At 36.5% G+C, this 24,438-nt stretch overlaps 2 protein-coding genes across 7 annotated transcripts; one reads left to right on the forward strand and one right to left on the reverse strand.

Annotated features, from left to right (window-relative positions):
• Positions 1 to 44: 44 nt before the first annotated feature.
• On the forward strand, positions 45 to 18,464 carry LOC110840021 (5-hydroxyisourate hydrolase). Of its 4 annotated transcripts, none has more exons than XM_087346992.1 (6): positions 45 to 118; positions 15,025 to 15,170; positions 16,017 to 16,235; positions 17,055 to 17,194; positions 17,503 to 17,638; positions 17,981 to 18,464. In XM_087346992.1, exons 3-6 carry the CDS (start codon positions 16,047 to 16,049, stop codon positions 18,068 to 18,070), a joined length of 555 nt encoding a protein of 184 aa, XP_087203118.1. In that variant the 5' UTR covers positions 45 to 118; positions 15,025 to 15,170; positions 16,017 to 16,046; the 3' UTR covers positions 18,071 to 18,464. The 4 variants fall into 4 exon arrangements, with proteins under 4 accessions (XP_087203118.1, XP_021940381.1, XP_087203116.1 ...); XM_022084689.2 differs by lacking the exon at positions 45 to 118 and adding an exon at positions 12,881 to 13,244; XM_087346990.1 differs by lacking the exon at positions 45 to 118 and adding an exon at positions 12,916 to 13,117.
• A 271-nt stretch (positions 18,465 to 18,735) lies between these two features.
• On the reverse strand, positions 18,736 to 24,329 carry LOC110840019 (uncharacterized). Of its 3 annotated transcripts, none has more exons than XM_022084684.2 (8): positions 24,140 to 24,329; positions 23,728 to 23,906; positions 23,041 to 23,454; positions 22,526 to 22,697; positions 21,712 to 22,036; positions 20,917 to 21,087; positions 20,346 to 20,530; positions 18,736 to 20,017 (listed from the first exon to the last, which is right to left on the reverse strand). In XM_022084684.2, the coding sequence occupies exons 1-8, from the start codon at positions 24,178 to 24,180 to the stop codon at positions 19,831 to 19,833; spliced, it is 1,674 nt and encodes a 557-aa protein (XP_021940376.2). In that variant the 5' UTR covers positions 24,181 to 24,329; the 3' UTR covers positions 18,736 to 19,830. The 3 variants fall into 3 exon arrangements, with proteins under 3 accessions (XP_021940376.2, XP_021940378.2, XP_021940377.2); XM_022084686.2 differs by lacking the exon at positions 24,140 to 24,329 and adding an exon at positions 24,049 to 24,104; XM_022084685.2 differs by lacking the exon at positions 24,140 to 24,329 and adding an exon at positions 24,030 to 24,074.
• Between the last annotated feature and the right edge of the window lie 109 nt (positions 24,330 to 24,438).

A 24,438-nucleotide genomic window follows, 5' to 3' on the forward strand; every position in this document is an offset into this window, starting at 1 on the left:
TTTCGATTCATAATTCAGAACTTTTGTAGATGGCAGTACCAACGCTGTTCAGACTGCAGTTTCTGATTGTCGCCGGTTCTGTCCGTACGTGCCGTGGGGTGAAGAGAATGTTCTAGGAGTAAGTGGTTTGTTTATTGCATTGGTACAGTTTAAAAGCCTTCTTATATGTTTTTGGCAGTGAAATAAAGCAGAAAACACGGAAGTTAGATGCGTCATAAATAACGACATCGACTGGGTAGTTTTGCATCGTAATTATCGACCATCAGATTGGGTAGTAACTTGGGGGACGTGGCGTTTGATGCAAAGTTTGATGGTTTGGTTGTAATATGCCTTCAACGTAGTAACATTTGACGTTTAGCATTTCGGTTTGATTCTTTTTAAGTTGCAGTAAGGAATTGATGACGTGTGAGGGACTAATTCGATTTTCCTGAAGTGTACGCCATGTGATGAATGTTCTGGTCTGGCAGATCGATGTGATATGAAATTTAGTTTTGATATAATTAGAATTGCCATTTAATTTGAAGTGTGTCATCCATCTGAGCTTCAATATCTTCATCGCTAAGTTTACTTTTAATTAGTTTCATGTTTTTTTTAATAATATTTCCGTTTTACAATATTTATGAGATGACAGGAAATTGTTTATGACGATAAAAGCTTGATAAATAATAATAATATATGAAGTGTGTAAAAATGGCTGATAAATAATTTGTGATGAAATGAATCTATTAACATTTCACACAGGCATGGCTAAAGTTTCGTGAGAAATGATATAACCATTTAGGCTTTGGTGGCTAAATTATGTTCCTGATTTGTTTTGAGATAAAATAAAACAGTGAAACTCTTTGTAATTACTTGGTCCGTACTTCGCCCTTATCTCTGGAAGAAATGAGTTCGGCTACTGATTTTATATCCTGCGTTACACATTTCACGTCGTAATAAGAAACATAATATGAATTATGGATTGCTCTGTATTTGTCTCCGGTTTTTTTCAATTTCCGTAGTTATGATTATTATTAAGGTCTACGTTTAACCCCACTGTGTGTCTGAACGAAATGAGAAAAGAGGATTTTATATCTAAGATAAAAATAAAATAAGTTGTGAGACGTGGGATTTTGGGTTCCCAGCTTCCAACACCAGCGCCAGGAACAAATTCGTTTTTATTGGAAATATATTATTGGTGACACTGGGAGTTGGTTCTGTCCATGTAAAAATCTGTCTTTGCATTGCCCCGAGATGTATTCGTACACGTTACATTTTAGGTTAAGGACGCTTAGATTCGTTCTTTTGTTTTCGTGGAACTGTGGTCGTAATTTGCTGCTGTATTTAGCCACTAACCTAACATTTGTTTGCCAACAACGAACAAGTTTTTATGCTTTGAAACATGAAGCCGGTGTGCAGAGAATTCTAAAAGATGTGAAGTGAAGAGAATCGGTTTTAGACCTCCGATAAAATAGGAGAAACGTGATTATGGTATTTCCATTTCACCCAAAGATAGGAACGAAGATTACCGAGGTGAATATCTGGGCCTCGAGGAGAGGAGGTAACAGGAAGATTAAGAATTTTAGAAAACCTGAAGGAACAACTTAATTTGGAAGACCTAGTCATAGATGGGACAATATTCACTTGGCTTTTGAAAAATCAGGATATGCCGTGGACTGGATTCAAGTAATTAAGGATAGGTTTCATTGGTTGGGCGACTGTCAGCTTTTGGAGAAAGACTGTTTTCCGTCGAGGTAATCGTGGTTGGTGTTCCAGATGATCCATAACTTCCTCTTTTGGAACAGGTTACAAATATCAAAGGTCGTTTTAATGAAAGTTGAACTCAAAATTTACAGAAGAATGGATATCGTATATTATTTTCATATCGAATTCCGATGTGACATTTTTCTTACACTGCTCGTTTTCCTCATGAGTTCCTTTGCATAACATCAAAAGCTGAACGACATCTCACCTTTCCTTATGTCGGGAGCAGACACAGAATAACAAAGTGATTTTTGTCCGGGTTTCGCAAGCTTATTCGAAACACAAAGAACGTTTTAATCAGAAAGCCATGTCTGTCCGTCCGGTACTTGTTGAACCCTCGAACCTTTAGTACACGTTTGATTAAATTCTACGAGGTATTTACGATCATCTGAAGGTAGGCTTAAAAGATGATAGTTCACACAAGACGTTTAAAAATGCAAATAACGAAGGACGAAAGCCTCGGAGAATGCGAGAACATTACCACTGAAGGCTTACAATTCGAGACCTAAACAAATTATTACAAAGATGGCGATTATTTCATTAAACGGCATTTGCAATGGTGAAGAGTTGTGTTTTCTTCGCGGTACGGACTAGATTCTTAAATATTGTTTAGATCAGCTTCTGCTTCACTGGGTTAAACAGAACTGAGCTCTGATGATAAGAATGTGAAAATTTTAAACGTGAAAGTTTTAAAATGTTGTTAAACCGCAAATTATTAATTGTATCGCAAATCGCCTAATGAAACGAATCTTAATCTAGACGTACTTGTGAAAAATTGTTCAACTTGTCTTCAGAGTCGAGGGAAAAGGTAATTTTCTAACAAGGTCATTGCATATTCTGTAGTTGCTTCGTGGAACTTGATGATAATCGGAGACTTTGATGCAAAAATATGATAAATCCGTGTGCTTAAATAAATTAGCAGTACGCCTACATTCAGTAGTGAATTTTTAAAACAGTTCTTGTCCTTATCCCCTTTTAACACGAAGCCTTTAGTTCTAGAAAGATGAAACGCACTTATTACCTAACTTATAAGACACAAATGAGTCCATTAAATCTGTTTACTGTGTTCATGCCCCAGAAAAACTTTACTTAATATGCAGACGTGAAAATCGCGTTGCAGTGAGTATCAGTTCATTTTCCATTAAATTTACCTTTGAGTATGTACTTAGTTGCGTAAAAGGTGACGCGGTTTTAAAACGTAATGCACAGGTTCAAAATGCATTGGCAGCAGCGGGAAGATAAAGTCGTTACTATGCATTGCCTTCATAGCAACGTAGGACGAGTTTGAAGGCGTAAGAGTCGAAGCCCAGTTCACATGAGGATATTTTATTTATACGCCATAGCAGTTCATTAAAAATGCTACTAAATTTGTCCCACTAATGTAAAATGTTCACAAATTATCCAGTAATCTTCTTTAATAAATTCAGTCGGTGGGGAATTTAACCCTGCTTATGGTTGAGTAATCTTTCGAAATCAGGTTTTAATTTGTTGATAGTACGTAACTATGATTTTTGTCACAGAGTTACTACACGACGCACAAATCCTATCCGTTGTGAGAGAACCTTAAATCTCTGGTTTCTTGTTTTGTGCTGATTTTGTGATATCTTTAAGAGTCGGCGAGATTTCCAAATAACGTGTCTTTTTGCCATACGCAAATAGTCTCTTATGCGTCGGGAACGTTGGACGAGAGATGAGTTCTCAAGTTCTGCGGGTCGTAACCGCACTAGTGATTGTCTGTCACCGCTGCAACACCACAGCATCCCGAGTGATGAGCTGTCGTCGTCAGCAAACTTAACTCGTTCCGTTGCCGCCGTAGCGCGATGCCATTTCTGCGGTCCTGATCATCTCAAGCGTGCCTTTAACCAATCCAACACGTTTGCTCTCCGTTTTAAATACGTTCAAACCAAATTTACGCTCATGACGTAGTCCAGAGCACATCAAATCTGGGGAATGTTTGCTACCTTTCAGTTAAAAATATTTTGTCCTCTGTTTTTCATTTAAAAAAACAGGAAGATTAAAAATTAAAGAACCGCCCGCAACTTTATCCGTTGTTTTATATCGATGTGAAAATTGGGTATCTTGTAAGAACTCAGGTTCGAAGTGTTGAGGTTACTGACCCTATAGAAAAATACATGGATAGTTACATAGTCTGTGCCCCACCAAATATATTAGGGGGTAAGGCATACGCGGTCCACGGGTTGAGAACCCCTGATTTAAATTGAGTAGATGTGTTGAGTTCTTCCCAAAAGATATTGATTGAGTATATTAATCGGGTGGGCCATGGAATGGAACAAACGTTTTGGGGCTAAACAAAAATTTATTTAAATTTTGATGTTTGCTGTACATTTGCGGTCAGTATCTTAATATCGTTTCATCAAATTAATAGACTTAACCCCTTAAAGCTCGGTGGTAACTATATTTACCACCAAGTTTAATAACCAGCAACGATGTATTTTGTTCGCAGAGTGTATTTATATGCTTCATATGAATCTCAGTATAAACACCGATTAGTTCCTTAAACAGCGTTAACCAGTCGATCGATGTAATGGTGAAGAGTTGTGTTTTCTTCGCGGTACGGGCTGAATTCTTAAATATAATTTACACGAGCTTCGGCTTCAAATGGTTGATACGACATTTCCCTTCCTACACTAAGGCCCTTCGTAGCTTTCAAGAAAGTTCTTACCTGGACGTAAATTTGTATGCAATTTTTCTAGTTTTGCTGAAAGACATTTCGTACGGGTGACAGAATGGACGGTCAGTTCTAGGACGTCCTCGGACAGAACGTAAAGCAAATCAACCGTGCTCTCACTTCACTTATTTGCTTCCGAAAGATATTTCTCTGACCTGCATCCCATTGTTATGTTTGTAGCAGTTTTTTTCCCGCTGCGAAAACGTCGTGAAGCAGAATGAGTATGATCGATTTTTTAAAGGATGATCGAATTGTTGCAGAAGTTGCGATAAATTGCTTAGTCCTTTCGAATTCAATTGTTGACAACCGAAACTATTATTGCAGAAGCGTTAGGAAACTTGCGTTACTTCGGAAAGTTTAATTAAGGAATTAATTGTTATATCACACACAACATTTCATGTTTGTCGTGTACCGTCATTTGTTTTTCTTTTCGAAATGTAGAAAACCTTTATTCCCAAAGTGTATTAACTCAGAGGTTTTGTTCGTTGCACTGAATTCGAAATATCCCGTTCTCTGGTTTTTCTTATGCGCAAACAGGGCAGAAGTAATCTCCCGTCGACCTAAAAGCAGTGCTAGAAACGTGATGAAGAATTATTTCTCATGAGATTAAGCTGGATACCGTAGAAGATGGGATAACTTTATTGCCAGAGAACAAGATATACAAATATTCTGCGAAACTGCAAATTATCTCCGGATGCAACGTGTTGCCCCGTTGAGTTTTACAACCAACTATTTTTTATTTATTTTATTTATTGTTCTGTCTGACGACAGGTCCATATGAACAGGATCCTTCCATCCTTTTCTCGGACTGGGACCTGTTCATATACGTTCTTGGCAGATGATCCAGAAGTGGTTTGCCATTGCCTTCTTCTGTGTGTGAATGGAGTAATTGTTGGGATGCCACGGAGGAAAACTCCGTGTTGCCTAGACCACGGCCTTGCCCAACACAAGTTATAAATTCGGGCACCGCCGGGAATCGAACCCGAGACCCCAGGATTACAACTGCAGTGTTTCTCATTTCACAAAGTTATTTTATTAAAAATCAAGAACAATACTGGAAAATCTGAGTGTATTAATCACTCACGATATCTCAAAGACATTATAATTCGCAGTGTGGATTATTTTGGTATATAAACACTGTATATAGTTACAAGTTGCTTATAATATGAAGTCGAGCGAACAACCACGGCGTTCGGATGTGGTATCTTGGATTCGTTTGAGATATTTGTAGAGTTATTTTCACCAGCAGAGACTATACGTTTAGGAAGTATTAGTAAATTATGGAAAATGTTCTAGCTCCTTTCTCGCTGTGGGAGTTAACTTCATATCTATACTGCAAGTTCTGTTCACAAGTGAACGGAACGTTTTACAATCTCGTCCGCCATGTTGGTGGGATAATTAAATATCCGATTTCCGAAGGTCCAGGGATTGCAGACACACGCCGATCACTGCAGTTTGATTGTAACTTTCCTTCCGATGCGTAGGAAACCTGTTAGAGGCGAAATATACTAAGAAGTGAACATTAAATTCTTTATTCCTCTTTAAAGACAGTAGTTGAGCGGCATTTACTGAACTCCCCCATTCGTTTATTTACGAGGGCACATAACAGCACAATGCGACCCCACTGGTTTAATTTCCTATTTATTAGCCCGTGAAGGCAGCGGAGATTCATTCAGATCGTATAATTTCCCGAAGTGAATTTGTCAAAGGGATTCGAGATACGAAACAGAATCACTGAGAAGCTGATAGTCGCTCGACTAGTCACGAACCGTGTTTACAAGTATCCGCCACTGATCCATATCCTGAGCCAGCTGAATCCAATTAACACCCTCACATTTAAATTATTTACAATTCGTTTTATCATTACCCTAGGAATAGCTCGTTATCGTATTCATAAAAGCCTCCTCTTAAGCCCTGTTACGAGCCAGTTTGATCCAATCCGCATCGTGATTTGTGTTTTTTTATCTCTTCGCTTTCGGTTTAGGAATTAAAATTTTGCAAACATTTTTGTCATTTTCCACATGCGTGGTATTTGTTACAAGATAATTAACGCTGTCCGCAACCTGCAGCCCCCCTTTTTCAGAGAGCGGGGGGGGGGGGGGCTACAGTTCAACCCTCACTCGACAGTATTGACGCCGACGTTGACAAACACCGTCACAATTGTTTGCATTAAAACAAGTTGAGTTGCAGGAGGTCTTGTGGAAACTTTCAACACGAAGGCAGAGTATTAATTTCAGTGCACGAATAGCCTAAGCGACAACTTCGGTGGTGGGACTGTTCTCACAAACAGTTTTGCCAAAAATGATGTAATGCTTTTGCTCTGATTCGTAAATGTTGCCGTTCTGCTTGCAATATGACTTTTTGTTTGTGTATATATATATATATATATATATATATATATATATATATATATATATATATATACCGGCGTGTCTCGAGTGCTGTTTTAAGTTAAAACTTTGCCCGGTTCAAATAAAGTGATGTATTTCCAAACATGATATTGCAGTTACTCAAAGCTGAACCCTCTGTTTTTTTTACGATGAACTTGCATCCATCAAAAGCCCTCTTAACGTTTTCGCCCTGATTCGTCCCTGATGTGAATTTCGCAGGACTCGAGAATTGCGAGAATAAATGCGACCTGTCTCGTCTTATGCGAGACCTGAACCGTAATCCTAGTTGGCCAGGATCTGAAGTTCTGCGTCTTCGGTATTTTAGCTACAATGAAAGCTCTCTTTATTTATATATATATATATATATATTTATTTAGTGTTCTGTCTGGCGACAGGTCCATATGAACAGGATCCTTCCATCCTTTTCTCGGACTGGGACCTGTTCATATACGTTCTTGGCAGATGATCCAGAAGTGGTTTGCCATTGCCTTCTTCTGTGTGTGAATGGAGTAATTGTTGGGATACCACGGAGGAAAACTCCGTGTTGCCTAGACCACGGCCTTGCCCAACACAAGTTATAAAAATTCGGGCACCGCCGGGAATCGACCCGAGACCCCAGGATTACAAGGCCAGCATTCTAACCGCTAGACCACCGTGGCATATATATATATATATATATATATATATATATATATATATATATATATATAATTTTTTGCGTTCTCTCCCCCCAAGCGCCTACATGGCGTATAGTGGGACAGCTTGGCTTTACGTACTGCACAGAAGCTTGTATTCTAAAGTACGATTTTCTAATATCTCAGTATTTTTCTTTATTTCGATGGCACAGTTCGATTAATATCATTCTCAGATGTTGATATAAACGTCTGAATATTACTGCATACGTTTTCCTGACTTGTTTGTCTGAGGCCGGATATTCATTTGAATGTATCTGCTTATGAACACGCCAGAGGGCTTTCTTTTTTTATTAACACTGTTTCATATACTGTGTTTTGCATTTTAGACCAGTGGTCTATTTCCACAGATTATATTTGTACTCTGACTTCAATATTTGTAAAATGGGATTCCCTTTTTTAAGTTACTAAGTTTTTTTGATAAGCTAAAATGATGCGTTTTAAAGAAGACTTACCTCAGTCATAAAATTTATCCCAATAAAATTATGAAAAATACAACCCCATTTACATTAAGCAGTAGTACCACGGTTTATGCGTGCATCCACCATTTCATCACATGATCCCATTTCAATCCACGTGACTTCACATCAAGCGTAAAAATGTCTCTTACACGTGTGTAAAGATCGCGTTGCCAATCTAAGATAAGGACATCGGTTGAGGGCGCTAAGGACAATGTCGGGCCTAAGACGAACCAAGTGACAGGAGGGTTGATAGAATTGTTTAATGTTTTTTTTATAATTTGTGCTCTTCACCAAAATAAATATGGTGATTAACTGAGCGAGAGTGATTTGGATAGGATACGTAAAATAGTCTGCAAAAATTTTAGGAGACCAATGAGCATATGGAGGATGATATTAAAAAGGACATGAAATGCGAACTGATTTAAACTGGCTCAGGACAGGGAGTCCCTCTTTCGAACACCGTATTGAAACTTTGGGCGCTATAAAAGTAAGTCATTTCTTAAGCAGCTGTCGGCTGTCTGAAGAAAAACTGTTCCATGTTTCATTAACGACACAGTTGACGGTGTAATGTTTGATTTTAATAAATATGATGTAATTGCGTTACATAATTATGAAATAAAAAAGGAACACCGCGGGTTATAAAAATATATAATTTATTCCAACAAATTGTTTTAATGGAATTGTAAACATGTAAATATAAACGTCAAAGTTTATTTAAATATTTAAATTAGTCCATTAGCTCACTACATTTATAGATTATTTTTAAAGGGGATGTAGCGCGAATGAAACGCGGTTTGATACCTTTATTTTGTTACGAAATTAGCCAAGCCATTTTGAATGTACGAGCGTATTAGTGTTGTCCTGCGTTAAAAGGAGGTGACGACCAAGACCAAATGCCAATGCCAAGGAAGATTCACTCGACATTCCTTGTCACTAGTTAAATATATATGGGGACTTTGCAATGTCGTTGTAGCTCAGGGCCCTGTGAAAGTTATCCGTTTGCAAAAATAAAAACATCTTAAGATTTTTGACATTGCATTTTGATTATTATAACCGTGTTTTGTGGCACACACGTGTTGCACCAGGTTATGAAATATGGCGTCCTGAGGTTTCTGTTCTAAGAAAGACGACGCGTCCATACGACGACAGAACATTTCGATGTCTTACCCACAGTGGCGGCTCGTGAGTCTGAGAAAAGGGGGAAATCAGAATACTATTTCAACACATAGCAATATAAATAAACGAAAAGTAAATTTACATCAGGAGAAAACCCACATGTGCTCGACGATATTTTAACTGTTTGTAAGTCCGGAAGAGGGCGGCCATGATTTTCTACATCACTTTTTTCACTCAAGGACCATTTAGAAAAAGTAATTAGCCGTAACTTTTATACACTTCCTTTGCTCATTATCATCATCAGAACAAAAAATAGTCGGAACACAGAATTATTGATCACTCATTAACAATAACCACGAAACAGTTTGTGATAGAGAAACACGTGGTACCGGACAAGGGTGTTTACTATAAATTATAAGGGGTGCTGCAGCTCTTATGGACGTGCCGCCACTGCTTACCCAGCTTCGTTTCTACCTTAGTATCAAATAGGCATTCTGTAATTATTTTCCGAATAGAATAAATTGTTTTTGTTTCTCTGTCATATTTTACAAAACTGTTGCTTATATCTTATTCATTGTTTCGTTAATCAACGTTGTCTATTGTAAACTTAATTGACTATAATTTTGCAATAATCATGCACCCCTGTCCACCTCTTGACAATTACTATCATTAGCTTCATTGATTATAATTTGCCTTGAGATTTTATAGTCGCTCCGATGGCCAGAAAATACTTTATCAAAAGCAAAGATACATTTCATCGTATATAAGAGTCACTGAACCCTATCCTGAGCTAGTTGAATCTCCTTTACATCCTTAAACCATATTTCTTTAACAAGTTTAAGACACATTTTAATAATATCCTCCTATCTAATTATACGTAACACAAACGTTCACATCATGTTTTCCGACTGAGTTTCTCATAATCCTAATGCGTGCTACACGTATCGTCCAGCTCATATGGAACACTTTGTATTTACAGTGAAATTCGCAATTTAGCGTAGATGACTATTCCGTTCACACGGTCTTAACAGCGGGTAGAGCAGATAAAATGGCGTATATAATCTAATTAAGTAAGATTAATTTCGTTCTCTTTTGCCTGGGACCACTCGTGGGATGTAATTGCCCAGGTGTGTTATAAGTGGGTTCGGATTAGTTTCGAAATTGTCTATGAAATCAGTTGGCCAGGATATAAATTGGTCCTTTGACAAACTGCAATTCCAAGTTCTCACGAATCTTTGGATTCCCATTAACTAGTAACGGAGCGGAAATAAACTCGCTTCCAGACGACCTGAATTACTATTTATCAGCTCCTCCTGTGGCAAAAATTGATTAAACAATTTGTCTGTTATTTAATGACGTCTCCATTTCAGAGGTCGTGCCGTGTAGATTGAGGTGTGGGCTTGCAATCACTATATGCAGATAACTGATAAGGGACCAGGAATGCCTGAGAGAAATCACGAAATCATAGTCGAAATTTGAGACCATACTCTTCTCGAATACAATTTAGACGCGCTGAGCTAACCTCGTCGGTAATAATTTAAATTAGCGGCGAAAATCGTTGGGTTATTATTTGTTTGCGTGTTTAAAATTCGAGAAAAAATATTCCATAATGAAACACGGCCCCTGTAGTCTGAAATTCGTCTAAATAATTGGGCTTCGAAGGTTTAATATAGGGTCCTCAAATAATGTCTGCATATACCTTCTGTACTAATCATTATTGAAAAATATGCATATTTATTTTATTAATTTTTGTACGCGAAGTAACATGGCAGCCGTGCGAAAACTTTTTTGTCTTGCAGAATATCTACCGGATACACCACAATTGTGGTGAACGTTGTTCCTTATGAGGCAAGCCTGTATTCGATATACACGTTTCGGTCGTTGGCACTGCTTCCTTCTTCATGTTACAGATTTATTATTGACTTTATTGTCGAGATTAGTAATAATGCGCTGTTGGAATAGAACTCGTGGCCTCTTTGTATTCCTTGCTACCGCTAATGTCTGACATAAATGCATTTCAGAATAATGGCAACCAGGCAGTGGGAGTGCAGTCTTCTCGCGGAACGTTGTTTACATAAGAGATACACCAGACAGCAGCGTAATGAAACAACTATTTCACAAATCTCTAGAAAATCGCTAATACCTACCAGTGATGTCAGAACTCTCCAAAGTGATTTACTACGCATTTGCAGCGAGGAGTGATTCGAAATCCACTGCAGTGGAGCATCAACCGACGTGCGAGGAAGCCCCCACTCCACCCTAACCCACCCTCAACTTCATTATCGTCAGATCTGATTTGAAAGAGTTTTACCGAGCTTTGTGGAAATGCGGTGGGATTTGAAATCTTTTTATGTCTGCATCTGTGTGAATTTTAGTGCTGTATAGGAAGAAATTCTGCGAGAGTCAGCAAATAGAATTCTCGATCAGCCATTGTACATCTGGGCTGATGCATTGTCTTCTGTTCAGATCGTAAAATTGTGGAATTGTGCAAAACGCAAACATCATAGTCGATATCGGCTGCGTCTTTGTAGATAATTATTTGTTTGGAAATTGCCTCGAAGTTACTTTCAGCATTTTGATGGTACGTTTAAGAGGCAATTTTTAATCTGACTGCGTCCTATTGGACACACGAAGATGTTTGCACCGAGGTATTAAATAAAAATATATCCAGTTACAAGAACACAAGATAAGTCGTTGATTTTATTTTAAATTTAGAGTCACCAGAGACGAAACAAAATTTCAATTTTGACGTGATTAAATAAGCAGTGGTGCCAAATGAAGAAATCAGACTTATAATGAATACACAACCAAATTTCTCGACATCTGATCATTATTTCGTCCATTGTTCTTTGTTTCTACGTATCTGGTAAGACTGGTAGACCGCCGTAACCGGTTTTGTAGTGCATAACCGATCTACGTAAACCGCTCTTTTGTCGCTTGGCAACCGTTTTTAATGTATATAGCGGTCGATATGCGGCGCCACTGCGGCAATTAATAAAATGTCGTTCAATGGGAATGTAAATAATTTCCTGTAAACTTCATCAGAAAGCTATTTCGCGTATGAATAATTCGTTAAAGGGAACATGAACACTATTTTCGGTATTACAATGTAAGAGCTTTTTCAACGGATGGCAGTTGTGCGTGCAATAATATATAAATAGTAGCCATGCGTTTAAGTGAACCTTTTCCGGATCATCGCATGTGTTCATTTACTTTGAACCTAACAGATGTGGTTCTGTGCCAGTAAATATCTGATTGACAACTTGTCTGAGAAATTGATACGCTGTTGAATGATAATGGCCTTTGAATGGAATATGTTTTATTTTCATTCCGTGGATTCTTTACAGTACTACTATAAGCCAAGGGTGTAGGACGTCTTATTACGAATAATATATTTTATAAATAGAATAATTAACCAATGCAAATATAAATATATAAATATTTGTAACATTAAAGAGTCTTTAATTAAACTAAATTATTCTACGAAGTTGGAGTGACAGGATACATCTTTCGATTCTGTGTGCAATCCACGTGTTTTCAGTGACATCCTTTTCTGCCATCTCTATATAAAGAGGAAACTCATAGTCTGATCAAAGACCTGTGTTACAGACTAATATGTGATAGCGATGGCAAAGCTTCGTGCGCAATTCACAAACACAGTGCAGGTCAAGTTAGGGGATTTTTTATTTTTACTTATTTATAATGAAATATGTGTATGTTACGCAGGTGTCTGAGGTTGCGATTTGTATGCCAATGCTCGTTTGGTCATTGCCTGGGTGGAACAGATTTGCCTCCAGATATCCTTCCTCTTTGGTATTCACTACGCTAGGCGTTGTGTGGCATCTTTCAGAAATCGAAAATGGCGTTTTAATGTACTGGCCAAGCGGACAGTTGTCGAGACCGGGTTATGTGTGTAATAAAAGGAATAATTATCTGGTTCGTTGTGGTAATTCATCGTGACCTTGTGTGACCAAGTTGCCGGTTGTTGAGTGTTGATAGTAAGTGATGGATTCGAGTGCAATTAAGGTTAGACAAGAATTTAGTGTACAAACAGATAATTTACACAAGTCTGATCGCTCTGTATCAAAAGTAAATCCGAAGTATTACAAGCAATCATATAGAATTGAGTGGGAATCAATGCCCGATTTTAAGGGTATGTAACGGTTCGCTGCATTCAGGAATTAATATATTTTTTTCCTATAAGTGATTGGTCAGATAGTCAGTTGATCACAATGCGTGATATACATTACAAATGTTTTGAGAAAGAAACTTATGACGTCCAATTTGACATTTATTATGTCTACTGGTATTTGGGAAGTAGTTGTTGTGAATGCAAGAGGTTATACTTGCTTCAAAATTGAGGGTTGTTAAACATTTCCTGATGTAAACGTTTTGAGATATTTAATTTAATGGCAGTACTGACATATTATCTTCTTAAAAGAGCCACTTTGTATGTGACAAAGTACTATTGCAATAGATACAGATGCATCTTTTAGATCCTAGTATGCAGGATGTTGAACAAGTGAAAATACAATACACGTATGTCACATTAATTTGCAGAAACATATTCCAAGAACAAAACTACAAAAGACCTCATCACCATGTACATAATCATGTCTTAGGTCTCAAGACCTGTTCCTTTAAAGCTCAAGGTGTTCTTGGTGTTTGGATTTGCACCTAGGTCTTCCCTGTCCCACCCTCAATGAGGGTGATAGTGGAGGGCTAATTTTGGTAGGCGATTCCTGTCCCTTTGTTTTGAGTGATTTGACCAGTTCTGACAAGACATGACATGACATGTCTTCTAATACATTATTCACTTTTAATCTGTTACGGATGTCAGAGTTTCTCTGACGGTCCAGTATTGTAATGCGTAATAATTATCTTAATAATTCTCATTTGGGCTGCTTCCAGTCTTTGGGCATCTCACTCATTTGTAGTCAAGGTTTAGAAGTGTTGCCATATATGTTCCAAAATGTCATTTAATTTTTCTATTCATTTTGTTGTATCTTTGTAATTTTATATTTGTCTTGTTCCACATTTGAGATTAGATTTCTGAGATAATTATAATTATGAACTTGTTCTATAATTTTGCCTTCAATTTCTCTCTTAACCCTTTGTTTGTTTTAACCTCATAGTCCTATTGTTATTGTTTTTGAAGTAGATATTTTCATATCATACTCTTAACAGTTTTGTTTAATTCATTGGCTGCTATTTGTAGTTCATCTTCAGATTTTCTATTATAAATTGATCATCAGCATACAATATTGTTTGAAGTGTTTTGCCGGGTAACAGAAGAATAAATTCAGAAGAACTTTATAAATGGGGTGAGTTTTCATAGCATTTGTGCACATCATCCATCACTGAACATAGATGGTGGTCTCCTTGGTTATTGTGTGTAATATTTTTTTCATCTACATTGAAAAAAACTTGTGTCAGTATTTTGCTAAGGGTTGGCATTCAAATTATAGCGTGTTCCACGTCCTTGGCTTGTACTATGAAGGATCTATGAATGGAATGTGAATAAATTTTGTTCTTTGTATTTTGTTCAATTCCTCATTATGAAGATCTTAACTCCTATATCACCACTTCGTCATGTTTTATTTATACTCACTAGATTTATGAATATTTTAAAATGAATTAAGCTGAACTGAATGAAGCTAACCAAACCTGTCTCTAAATTTACATTTGTTTCTTGCACTTAAAATTATGTGCACATGTAAATCAGAAAAACTATTAGATTCTGTTCTGCCACAACTATGTAATGTCAGCAAATTGTTTCCAGTATAAAAGGCACAATGAATTAATCTCTCTGTAGAACATGTTTGCACAATTTCTTAGTTCAGTGTCTTGGAAGCTGCATCTGCTTCTAGAATTTTTACCATCGCATGTGGGTTGGTCTTGGAAGGTTGAAAGTGTGCATATTCTGTTTTCAGGCTGGTTGAAGGGAGTTCCAGGGGAACCAAACAGAGCATACTGTTTGTTTTGTAAGAAGAGTCTTCACGCTCATAGACTGAGTCTTCTCAAACATACTTGCACTCTTAAACATACAAAAGCTGCTCAAAAGAATTTTGAATTACAGGTAGTTTATTCTGTTATTTTTTTATCTTTGTGGCATAGGAAGGGGTCTGGATATAGTTTGAAGATTGGAATGATAATTAACTGGTTTCAGTAATGAAATGTCCTACACAATTTTCAACCTTTTCCAGAGGAAACGGCTGAGTTTACCCTTGCCTAGTGGTTTTTGGCCACAAGATTACAAATGAGGGCATTATATTGAAATGTCTTGTCAGTTTTTAAAAATGATTCACATATTAGTCAGTAATTTTCCATAAGAATATTAGTCATTAATGATTGATACGTGACACACCTTTTGCTTCAGTAATCTTTCAGTACCAAGTTTAATTTCTGTTATGATTCAAATCCATCCCTCAAAATGTTATCAGTAAAATGTGTTCTTCGTTGAGCTGAACAGTCATTCACAGTGATGGGCGTGGCCAGATACTGATGACAGAAACAGTGAGCTGATGTTCATCTGGATTGTGACACCATGTGGGCTTCAGCCATGTTGATGGAGACAACATGTTCCTGTGAGACAATGGTGTCTACCTACAAGTCCCCATGGCATCACAATTCACATGACTACCATTGACACATTTCCATGAGAATCTCGCATCCCATATTCAACGAAGTGTGTATTTTGATATAAAGTAACTATTTTTCATCTTAAAGAGTGATGGATGCAGTGTCACAAAAATGTGCATTGGCTGCACAAAAACACATTGGTAGGTCGTGGATTTAGAACCTCTGATCCAACAGAACTGAACATGTGTTGGCAGATTTTCAGTAGGCATTTAATGGGTCTGAAGTGCAGTATGTTATGGTACTATGCAAAGTGTAAAAACATGTCTTAATGTTAATTTTCTAGGGTGAGACAGAATACAATATAAAAGTAAATATGGAGGGAATAGGAACGTCAGAGGAAATCCTGACACAGCCTCGTGTGACAGAGGTTGAAATTGTTGAAGATATTGTAATAGCAGATGCTAAGGTTGCTGGCAATGATACAGCAAGAGAGAATGACAGCGAATTTTCTCAGACTGCTGAGGAATCTGGTGAAGCCCCCATCACACCCAAGAAGAGAATGGTAAGGTATAAATTTAATTTCTTACTTCAGCTGTGGGCAGTTAGAAATTGGTGGTCCAGATAGTTATTTTATCTGGTCCCCCCCCAGTAATCAAATTTTGTTTTGGACAGTGTTGTCCATTTGGACTATTTATTTACCTCATCTTGATTCATGATGCTTAGATAATCTACCATGCTTGTTGAGTCATTATTGATCACAGTATTCTTTAAGTGTAACACAAAAAGAACCCTCTTAGGACTTTCTGAAAATGTAAGTTAAAAATTACATGGTAAAACATTGTGTCCTCAGTGTAATCATCGTCATTTATCATTGAGCTATGTATTCTGGTATTTAAGTAAATATTTACTTACTGGCTCATTTTAAACAGCTGTCAGAAGTGGATTAAACTGGAATGTATAGAGTTAGTTTTGTTTTTATATTAGATGTAAGTAATTTAATCTTTTCAACCTTTTGACCAAGAGATAAAGCAGCTTATATTTTTCCTTTTCTTAATCTTGTTGTTGCTTTTGGGAAGGATAACCTTCGTATTTGTTTAGATTCAAGACTTGGATCACAGTTCAGCAGAGAACGAGTTCTGCCTTTTGTCAAGAATCTGTGATCCACAGCCATTTAAGATGTGCAAATTGTGGTATTGCAGCAAGTGTTACTTTGTGCCAAGAAGCTGTAAACGAAATGTAATTCAGAGTATTGTAACAAAATTTGTTTTCTAATCTTGACAGCCCACTTAGATATATGAAGCTTATTAGGTCGATACCACCTTTGAGTGCAGTGTAGAAATCCTGTGTGAACTCATAAATGTATGAATTTACACTCCTTCAGCAGACTAGAGCTGATATGGCTGCCTTACAAGGTCCTCTTTCAACGCACGTACTTGACACAGCAAGAGGCAATCCAGTAGGTGGTCTTCAAGTCAGCTTGTACAAATTGATTGATGGACGGTGGACACCCATCAGTGAAGGGTAATGGTTGAAAGGAGAAGACATTTTCATTAACCCATATTTATAGTTAAAGTTAAAAAAAGTCACTATTTCTCTCTTCAGAATTACATCTTGAGTTAAATTTACTGGCAAATGATTCAGCACAAAGCATTCTGTCATCATCTACAGTGTGGGTGGGAAGTAAGTAGGCATTAAATAATTGCACGGGAAGTATGTATTAACTGCAGTTGTCACTTTTCTACTAGCCTGGGCATTTTTTGATCACATGTCATATATTTGTTAAATGATAACATATAGATGTTAATTCCTTTCTTGTATCGTGCATTCAGATTGACGAATCCTGATGGTCGCTTCACCAACTTCATTAAAAAAGCAGATTTCACTGCCGGCCGCTACAAGCTTCACTTTGACGTGGATCGCTACTTTGAGCTGAGGAAGCTAGAGTCCCTCTATCCCTTCATTGAGGTATTTATTACATGAGATGAGTAGTTTTCTGATAATCCAACTCTTCAGATTGAATGGAAATTATCTTGTATAAAATATTTAAATTGAAATTTCACATTATTAATTCCAACCATTGTCAAACTTTGAAACAAACGCTTCTTCTGGAATCTTTCCTATTTTACTCATCTTTTTTTTTAGTTCCTTCTGTTTAAAAAAATGCCTCATACCTCAGTGTTCCTTCTTTTTTTCAGCCATACAGTTTGTTTTCTCATTTAAATGTACTTTGATTTTGTCTTATTAAACTGCGTGTATTGTGTATTTTCTAAATCTCACTAGCCATTTAAATTTACTGCATTATTTCAGATTGTGTTTGATGTAAAATCGCCCCAAGACCACTATCACGTGCCTCTGCTGCTGAGTCCATTTGGTTACACTACGTACAGAGGCAGTTAAGTTACGCTCATTCGTGATGTACACGCAACATGGAAATGGAACACTTTCTTAAATTATACCATTTCTTTGTTCTGGGTCCATTTTAATTTATATTGTCCAGTCAGTACTATTAAATATGTTAGATTGAGTAATTTATACTTTTATGAGGTGGTGAAGACATTTACTGGTTTGTTTTATATAATCAAGGGAAATGAAATATAATGAAATCAAAACTGTAAATTGCAGTTTTCCTTGATTTGGTGTTTTAAAGATGTAAAAATGAAAATTGTTTGTGAGAGTGGCAGTGATATCAGCCCTCTTCACCAGAATTGTGCGTATGCAAGTTTTAATAATTGTTTTTTATCGTACATTCATATCCTCAACATGTCTGCAGTAAATACAAACATGTTCAGTGCTCTGTATAATTATTTTTGTGCCCCAGTCAATTTCCAGTCCTTTATAATCACTACAGCCCCTTTTCTTAGGGACTGTATTGGTTTAGGTGATATTTCAAGTTCTCGCCGTGGTATGAAGATGACCATCTTCTAGGATGTTGTGCCATGTCATCTGATTGGAGTTTACTGACGCTATGAGCCCATCTGGAAAAATTCTATGCAGCAGGAGTACATACGGGACAAATATGTACATGTGGAATGAGTATACTTAAGAAGACTGCCAAACAAGAGTTGATGTACAACCATTTATTGAGATGTTGTGATCGAAACCCCAAGTTAGACTTGAAGCACTTGAGCAACATTTTTTTTTGGTCTTGCAGATATTTATTTAACAAATAAAAATATAAAAGTTAATACAACAACTCTGCACATTAGTCAGTTTTGTATTTTACTAAGTATTGCATTATGTCTACTACTAACTATAAACTTCTGTTAATTATAGTTCCTAGGAAGTTTTGTTACACACTTATAAAACTTCTATTATGTGTATTAATCTCTAGTAGATGTAATTGTACTAAAAGCTATAAACATTTAAAAAAACTTTAATGACAGGATAAATAAGTGGCAAGTAAAGCTTGAAATACAGTATTTAAACTTCATGCATTTGTATGAAAGGACAGTTGTACAGCACTAGACAATGGAGAACTCAAGTATTTATTTATGATAGAATTTTCACCAAAAAAAAAATGCTTGAAAGGCTTTGGTCCATGACTAATTTAATTGGACCAAAGCAAAGAGTAATTTGAAAATTCCTCATTAAATAGAGAAGTCTCAACTTGGTTTTAAAATGTCCATTCCAGAAACTGTACTATAATATTTGAAATGAAGAGACAGAGTTCAAGAAAACAAACGTTTAAGTACCGCTATTATTGTCTATAAGTAGGTACCTATTAATTTAACAAAATAATTGGTGTTTATATTATTACATATTTAGTCTACTCATATATAATATACAAAGCATTAGCCTGTTTTCTCCAGAAAGAACAATACATATTACAGACTCTTGGCAGCCGGCCAAATGACATGAACAAATTGAGCAGAAGACAGAAAGGTGGAGAGGATTCTTCGTTAGAGCCACAAAGTGGAAATGTCGCAGGAAGAAGTTAATATTATAAGGGCATACCCAGTGTCTACCATAACATTCTGATTAGGCAGATAAGCTAACCGTGCATTATACTTTCTTTTCAATGCCTCGCTGTAAGTATTACCAATTTTCTGAAGTATAAAATCTAGCGGTGTCACTTTTCTGTAAAGAATATATTTCTAGATGCAGTAACCCTTTTAATGAATAAGGAATTGAATGGGGACAACCTTTTCGAAGGGAAATTAAGAATCAAATGCACGATTTGGTTGGAACACCATGGGCTTCTGAACTCCTGCCCCAAGTTGCTGTAGTGAATTCACATAATGTAATTGAGGTGTCGAACGATAGTGGGACAGAGAAGCTCTCGTACTGCGACGTACTGGAGTGACGATGAAATATGGTGACAGTGCTTCCACTCCCAGATTGGTCCTGTAACAGATGAAAGTACAAGCAAAACTGGGTTAGTGGAGGGAGGAAAAAGGGCTCAGAAAACCAGAGTCTGGTGGTAATTTACTTAGTGTCTTTTACAATGAATGAATATCTTAATGTCGCATGATACACAAGGAATTTTATAGGAGAGACTGATGATGGTCTGGTAAAACTGAAATGCATCTGTAATAAATTATGAATTATATAGTAATAAATAATATCGTTAATAAGAACAGATGATGGTAAGAATTATACAATTATAAGCTCTGTGCTACAACTAGACATAAAATTTAAAAAGTTCTAACTTATTAATATAAAAGATACACACCTTTTCAGAGCTTTCTGTAGCTGTGCAAACTTTATTATAGTCGATTTAAAAATGTTGCGGACATCGACTTCATGCTTACGTGGTGTTTTGACACTGCTGCTCTTGTCTTGTCCCACATCACAGTTAAGATTTAAAATGTTGAATTTCTCCATCAACTGATCAAGTGATTCGCCAACCTTAGTAAGCTATAAAAATATAATAGACATTGCAGTAAGTAGTGCATTTAAATTAAACAATAAATCCTCACAATAAAATTTCTCTTTGAGGTAGGGATTTGAGATTACAGAATTTTCAGCTGGTGATATGTCAATAGTTGCATACTGCTGTTAGCCCTGGAGCTAAAAGTCCATCTGTCAGCTGCGTAGTATGGAGGGTCTGAATTCCCCATGCCCATACAATGAAGATTAATAAAAATGAGTGAATGATCCAGTATTTGCAACTGAATCATACATTTTCCTAAAACATGATTGTTAAAAGTAATTTGGACAAGGTATATATGGTGTTTCATAAAAAATAAATTTTGGAAGTAAATCCTTAATTGTTATGTTACAAGTTCATTATTCAAACATACTGAAGCTCCATGTATTATTGCTTTCTCGTAACAGTCGACAGCAGATCTGAAGTCTCCTTGCACTTCTTGCAAAGCAGCCACGCACTCCCAGTAAGTGGGCACTTCCTTTACGCCAGGATAGAATTTGCGAATCATGGTCAGCCATTCTTCACACCGATCCCATGGATAACCCTATAAAGTTATTATTCACGGTAAGCATCAATTATTTTTGATCAAATAAAACTGTAATCTTTATAAAATTGCTAAACATTTGTACTGTCTCATTATAATATTTAATTACCTACATTCAAGGTTGTATGAAACAGTTTTCAATAATATAAAAGCTGTGCTTATTATAAATGACAATTTTAAGATGTTATCAAAAAATTAAGAACCTAATTTCCTTTTTAAATTTATCGAGATACTGACACAAGTTTCAGTTTTAAAATTAATTTATTTATAATTTGGTTCCTGGATTAGGCTAGCTGCTTGCCAACTATTTGCATTTTCTGTGTAATTGATTTTCTGGTACAGTCCTTTTTCCACGATGGCGCACAAACTGAACAACTAGGAGTTCAGAAAAATATTTTAACATTTCTGCTGAACACTGTTTAGCTCAGGCACGATGCGTAACATTTCTCCTTAGGAGACCAACACTTCAAATTTTGGATGGTGAGTACGAACGAATGCCAAATTACTACCTGCAAATAGATGCTGACATTTTCATTTTGAATCCATCCTCACATCTCAACTTCTCTTATTTCTTCATTACAAAATTAATGCAAACTCTACAATTATGCCGCAGTCAACACTCACAATGCGAACAATATTCAGCAGATCTTTTATCGCATCTTCAACCAGCTGATCTGAATTTCCAACGCGCACATTCTCCTTATTATCTTCCATGAGATTTGAACAAGCAGGTCGTTCATTTCCCGGAGCAGGTGGCTCCGCGTTTGAGATACAGCTCTGTCGCACCATTTTCTCTTTGTTCTCTCCCTTAACTGCACCTGGCTTATAGTGCTGTCTAGAATTTGCACTGTCGTTTGCTATGTGGGATGCTTGAAGACCAAAACAATGCAAGTGACTGAAATTTTCAAATGATTTTCCTCTTTTGTGCAGCCAGTCAGATAAACGTTTCCTGTAATCATAAACGTTTCAGTTTTAAGTAAACATACATCACAGATCTTAACCAATGTGGGAAGTAGGTGAAGTCTTACAATATTTTGTAGCAGATTCAGAACTCTAGTGCTGCTTTTTAATTAATACGTCTTGATCATTGGTGGAAATTAAAATCTAGAAATCCTTCTCTTAAAAAGCACAAAAGGCCACAAGATTAGGAAAATTGTAGTCAAGTGCAGGGAATATCACTGTGCTTTTTAAAGTAAATTAAACACTAAAATATTTTTTATGTCAAACACCAAACACAGAAATAGATGAAATATGTGATCAATAAAAAATACAAAGGGTCAAAATGTATACAATGAAAGGTGTTCAATTTCGAATATCCCAGGCTGATGAGAATTTTGGCTGGCAACTAGTCACAAAAATATATATTCATCGACAGATCATTCTGCAACAAAGTTTTCTTCTAATTTTTTTTATTTGTAGGAAATATCTTGTATTCTACCTCATAACATCTGGCATGGGCCCTAGCATTTTATCTCCTTTTACAGACTTAAAAGATAAGTTACTTCTTGCTCTCTGGGGAGTTTGGTAACTTATTTGAGCTTGTTGCTGTAGTGGAATCGTATCGTCCAGTTGTTCTTCATTTTCCTCCTTAATAATGGCATCTTTAATGTCTGTAACACACAGAAATATCACATTTAATGCCAGATAATGAAGCAATATCTGTTTTAGTTTATTAATTTCTAACATTGTGGTAAATGTAGTTTGCCTTACAAATTATTGCTTCTGGCTCAGTATCAAGCACAAAGTATTTTAACAGCTGGGTTTTTCGACATCAAAACAGACAAACTTTCAAACCAATACAAAATAGTTAGCATTATAGTTTTGGTTAGGAGGCAGAATAAAAAAGTATCCAAAATGAATTTTTGCAAGTATGTCTATAATTTAATCTGCTTTTAATTTCCTTCAGAATGGACTATTTTGGTTCATTAATGTCATCCCCAAGTACAGATTTACCTTTAATGTCTACAGCAGACTTAATTCTTCTGATATTCATGTTTTCAGTGGCCTTGTTTGCTTGAAACCTGCTAACTGGAGGACCAGTACTAAGTGACCTTCGAACAAAGCCATTTCTTTTCACTGGCTGAGGATTAACTCTCCTGCCTCGCCTTTCATTACTGTTTAAATTGAGAGAACTGGATTGTTTAAATGAAGTCACATGCTGCAAGCAGGGTGGTACAGCGGATGACAGTGGAACTGTATTCGACTGTGCAGTGTGTCTATTGTTTCCTCCTGCATTCTCAGTCTTCTTCTTTGGCGGTACTGTAATTAATCCTCGTGCTTCAAGTAGTGGATTTGCCTTTATCATCCGTAACTTGCTAGCTAGAGTGTGCTTTATCACAGGTGCAGTATTTGGTCTTGTGTTTGGATCTGTAACAGATATGGATATAATTGATTTTCATTCTGTTTTTAGGTGTTTTTCATGTTCCAGCATGACAGAAGAAAATGCTATGAATCCATCCATGTCTTTGAGTAACATTTTTTGCAATAATGGGACCAGAAATGTAGGATGATAACTAGTGTGTTATGGTTAGATAAACATATGAAATATGTCTCACCAGACCCTAGATCCTGTTTTGAAAATTTGAGTGGGGGATTTATAAGGGCAGATTTTACAGTATCAATAATCATCAGTTTACTTACTTTTGTGAGGCTTGTTTTTAGCTACAGAAGGTGGTAGGTTGTTATCAGTTGATTGTGTAGTTACATTTGAAGATGTTACTGTGCCAAATATGGCTGAAGAAACTTTACCCTGTCTGTTACCTAAAATTCGACCTGCCAAGCGTGTTTGTCGTTCTTCACGCCATTTCATTATTTGATCCCTAAAAGAGGAAACATGTATGTCACTTCCAGACAAAGCTCACCGTTTCTAGTAACAAAACCACAAAAGCAAATCAGTTAAAAAAACAGTTCATCTAAAAGTTTCATAATTAGAATTTATTTACATGACCAAAAACAACGTACAAAGTACCACCCACTATTGAAGAGTTTTATAGTTATACCGCGAAGTTCGGTAACAGTTAATATTTTGGCCACGAATATTCATTGACCATACCTGAGAGATGCTCTGTTGTTTTTCTGTTGAGTATTATCCATCTGAACCAAGTAGAAATCGATAAATTTATATTGTGTATAAATAAAGGCAGCCAGCAAATTCAAACTAGGGCAGTTGAAATTGCAATCTTCAATATTATTGGGTATTTTGTTGAAGACCCATTTTTGACCAATAGAAACATTCGTTACTCGGTTAAACCAAGTTCTGTAATACCGTGTTTAGAAAACCTACCAGATGTCACAGAAACTTACTTGTTGATGTTTTCCGTGGTTAAATAGATGCTAAGAAAAACTCTTATA

The sequence above is a fragment of the Zootermopsis nevadensis genome, unplaced genomic scaffold (genome assembly GCF_977971745.1).
Source record: "Zootermopsis nevadensis isolate Lab colony 2312 unplaced genomic scaffold, Znev_1.0 Znev_ptg000011l, whole genome shotgun sequence".
NCBI lineage: Eukaryota > Metazoa > Arthropoda > Insecta > Blattodea > Termopsidae > Zootermopsis > Zootermopsis nevadensis.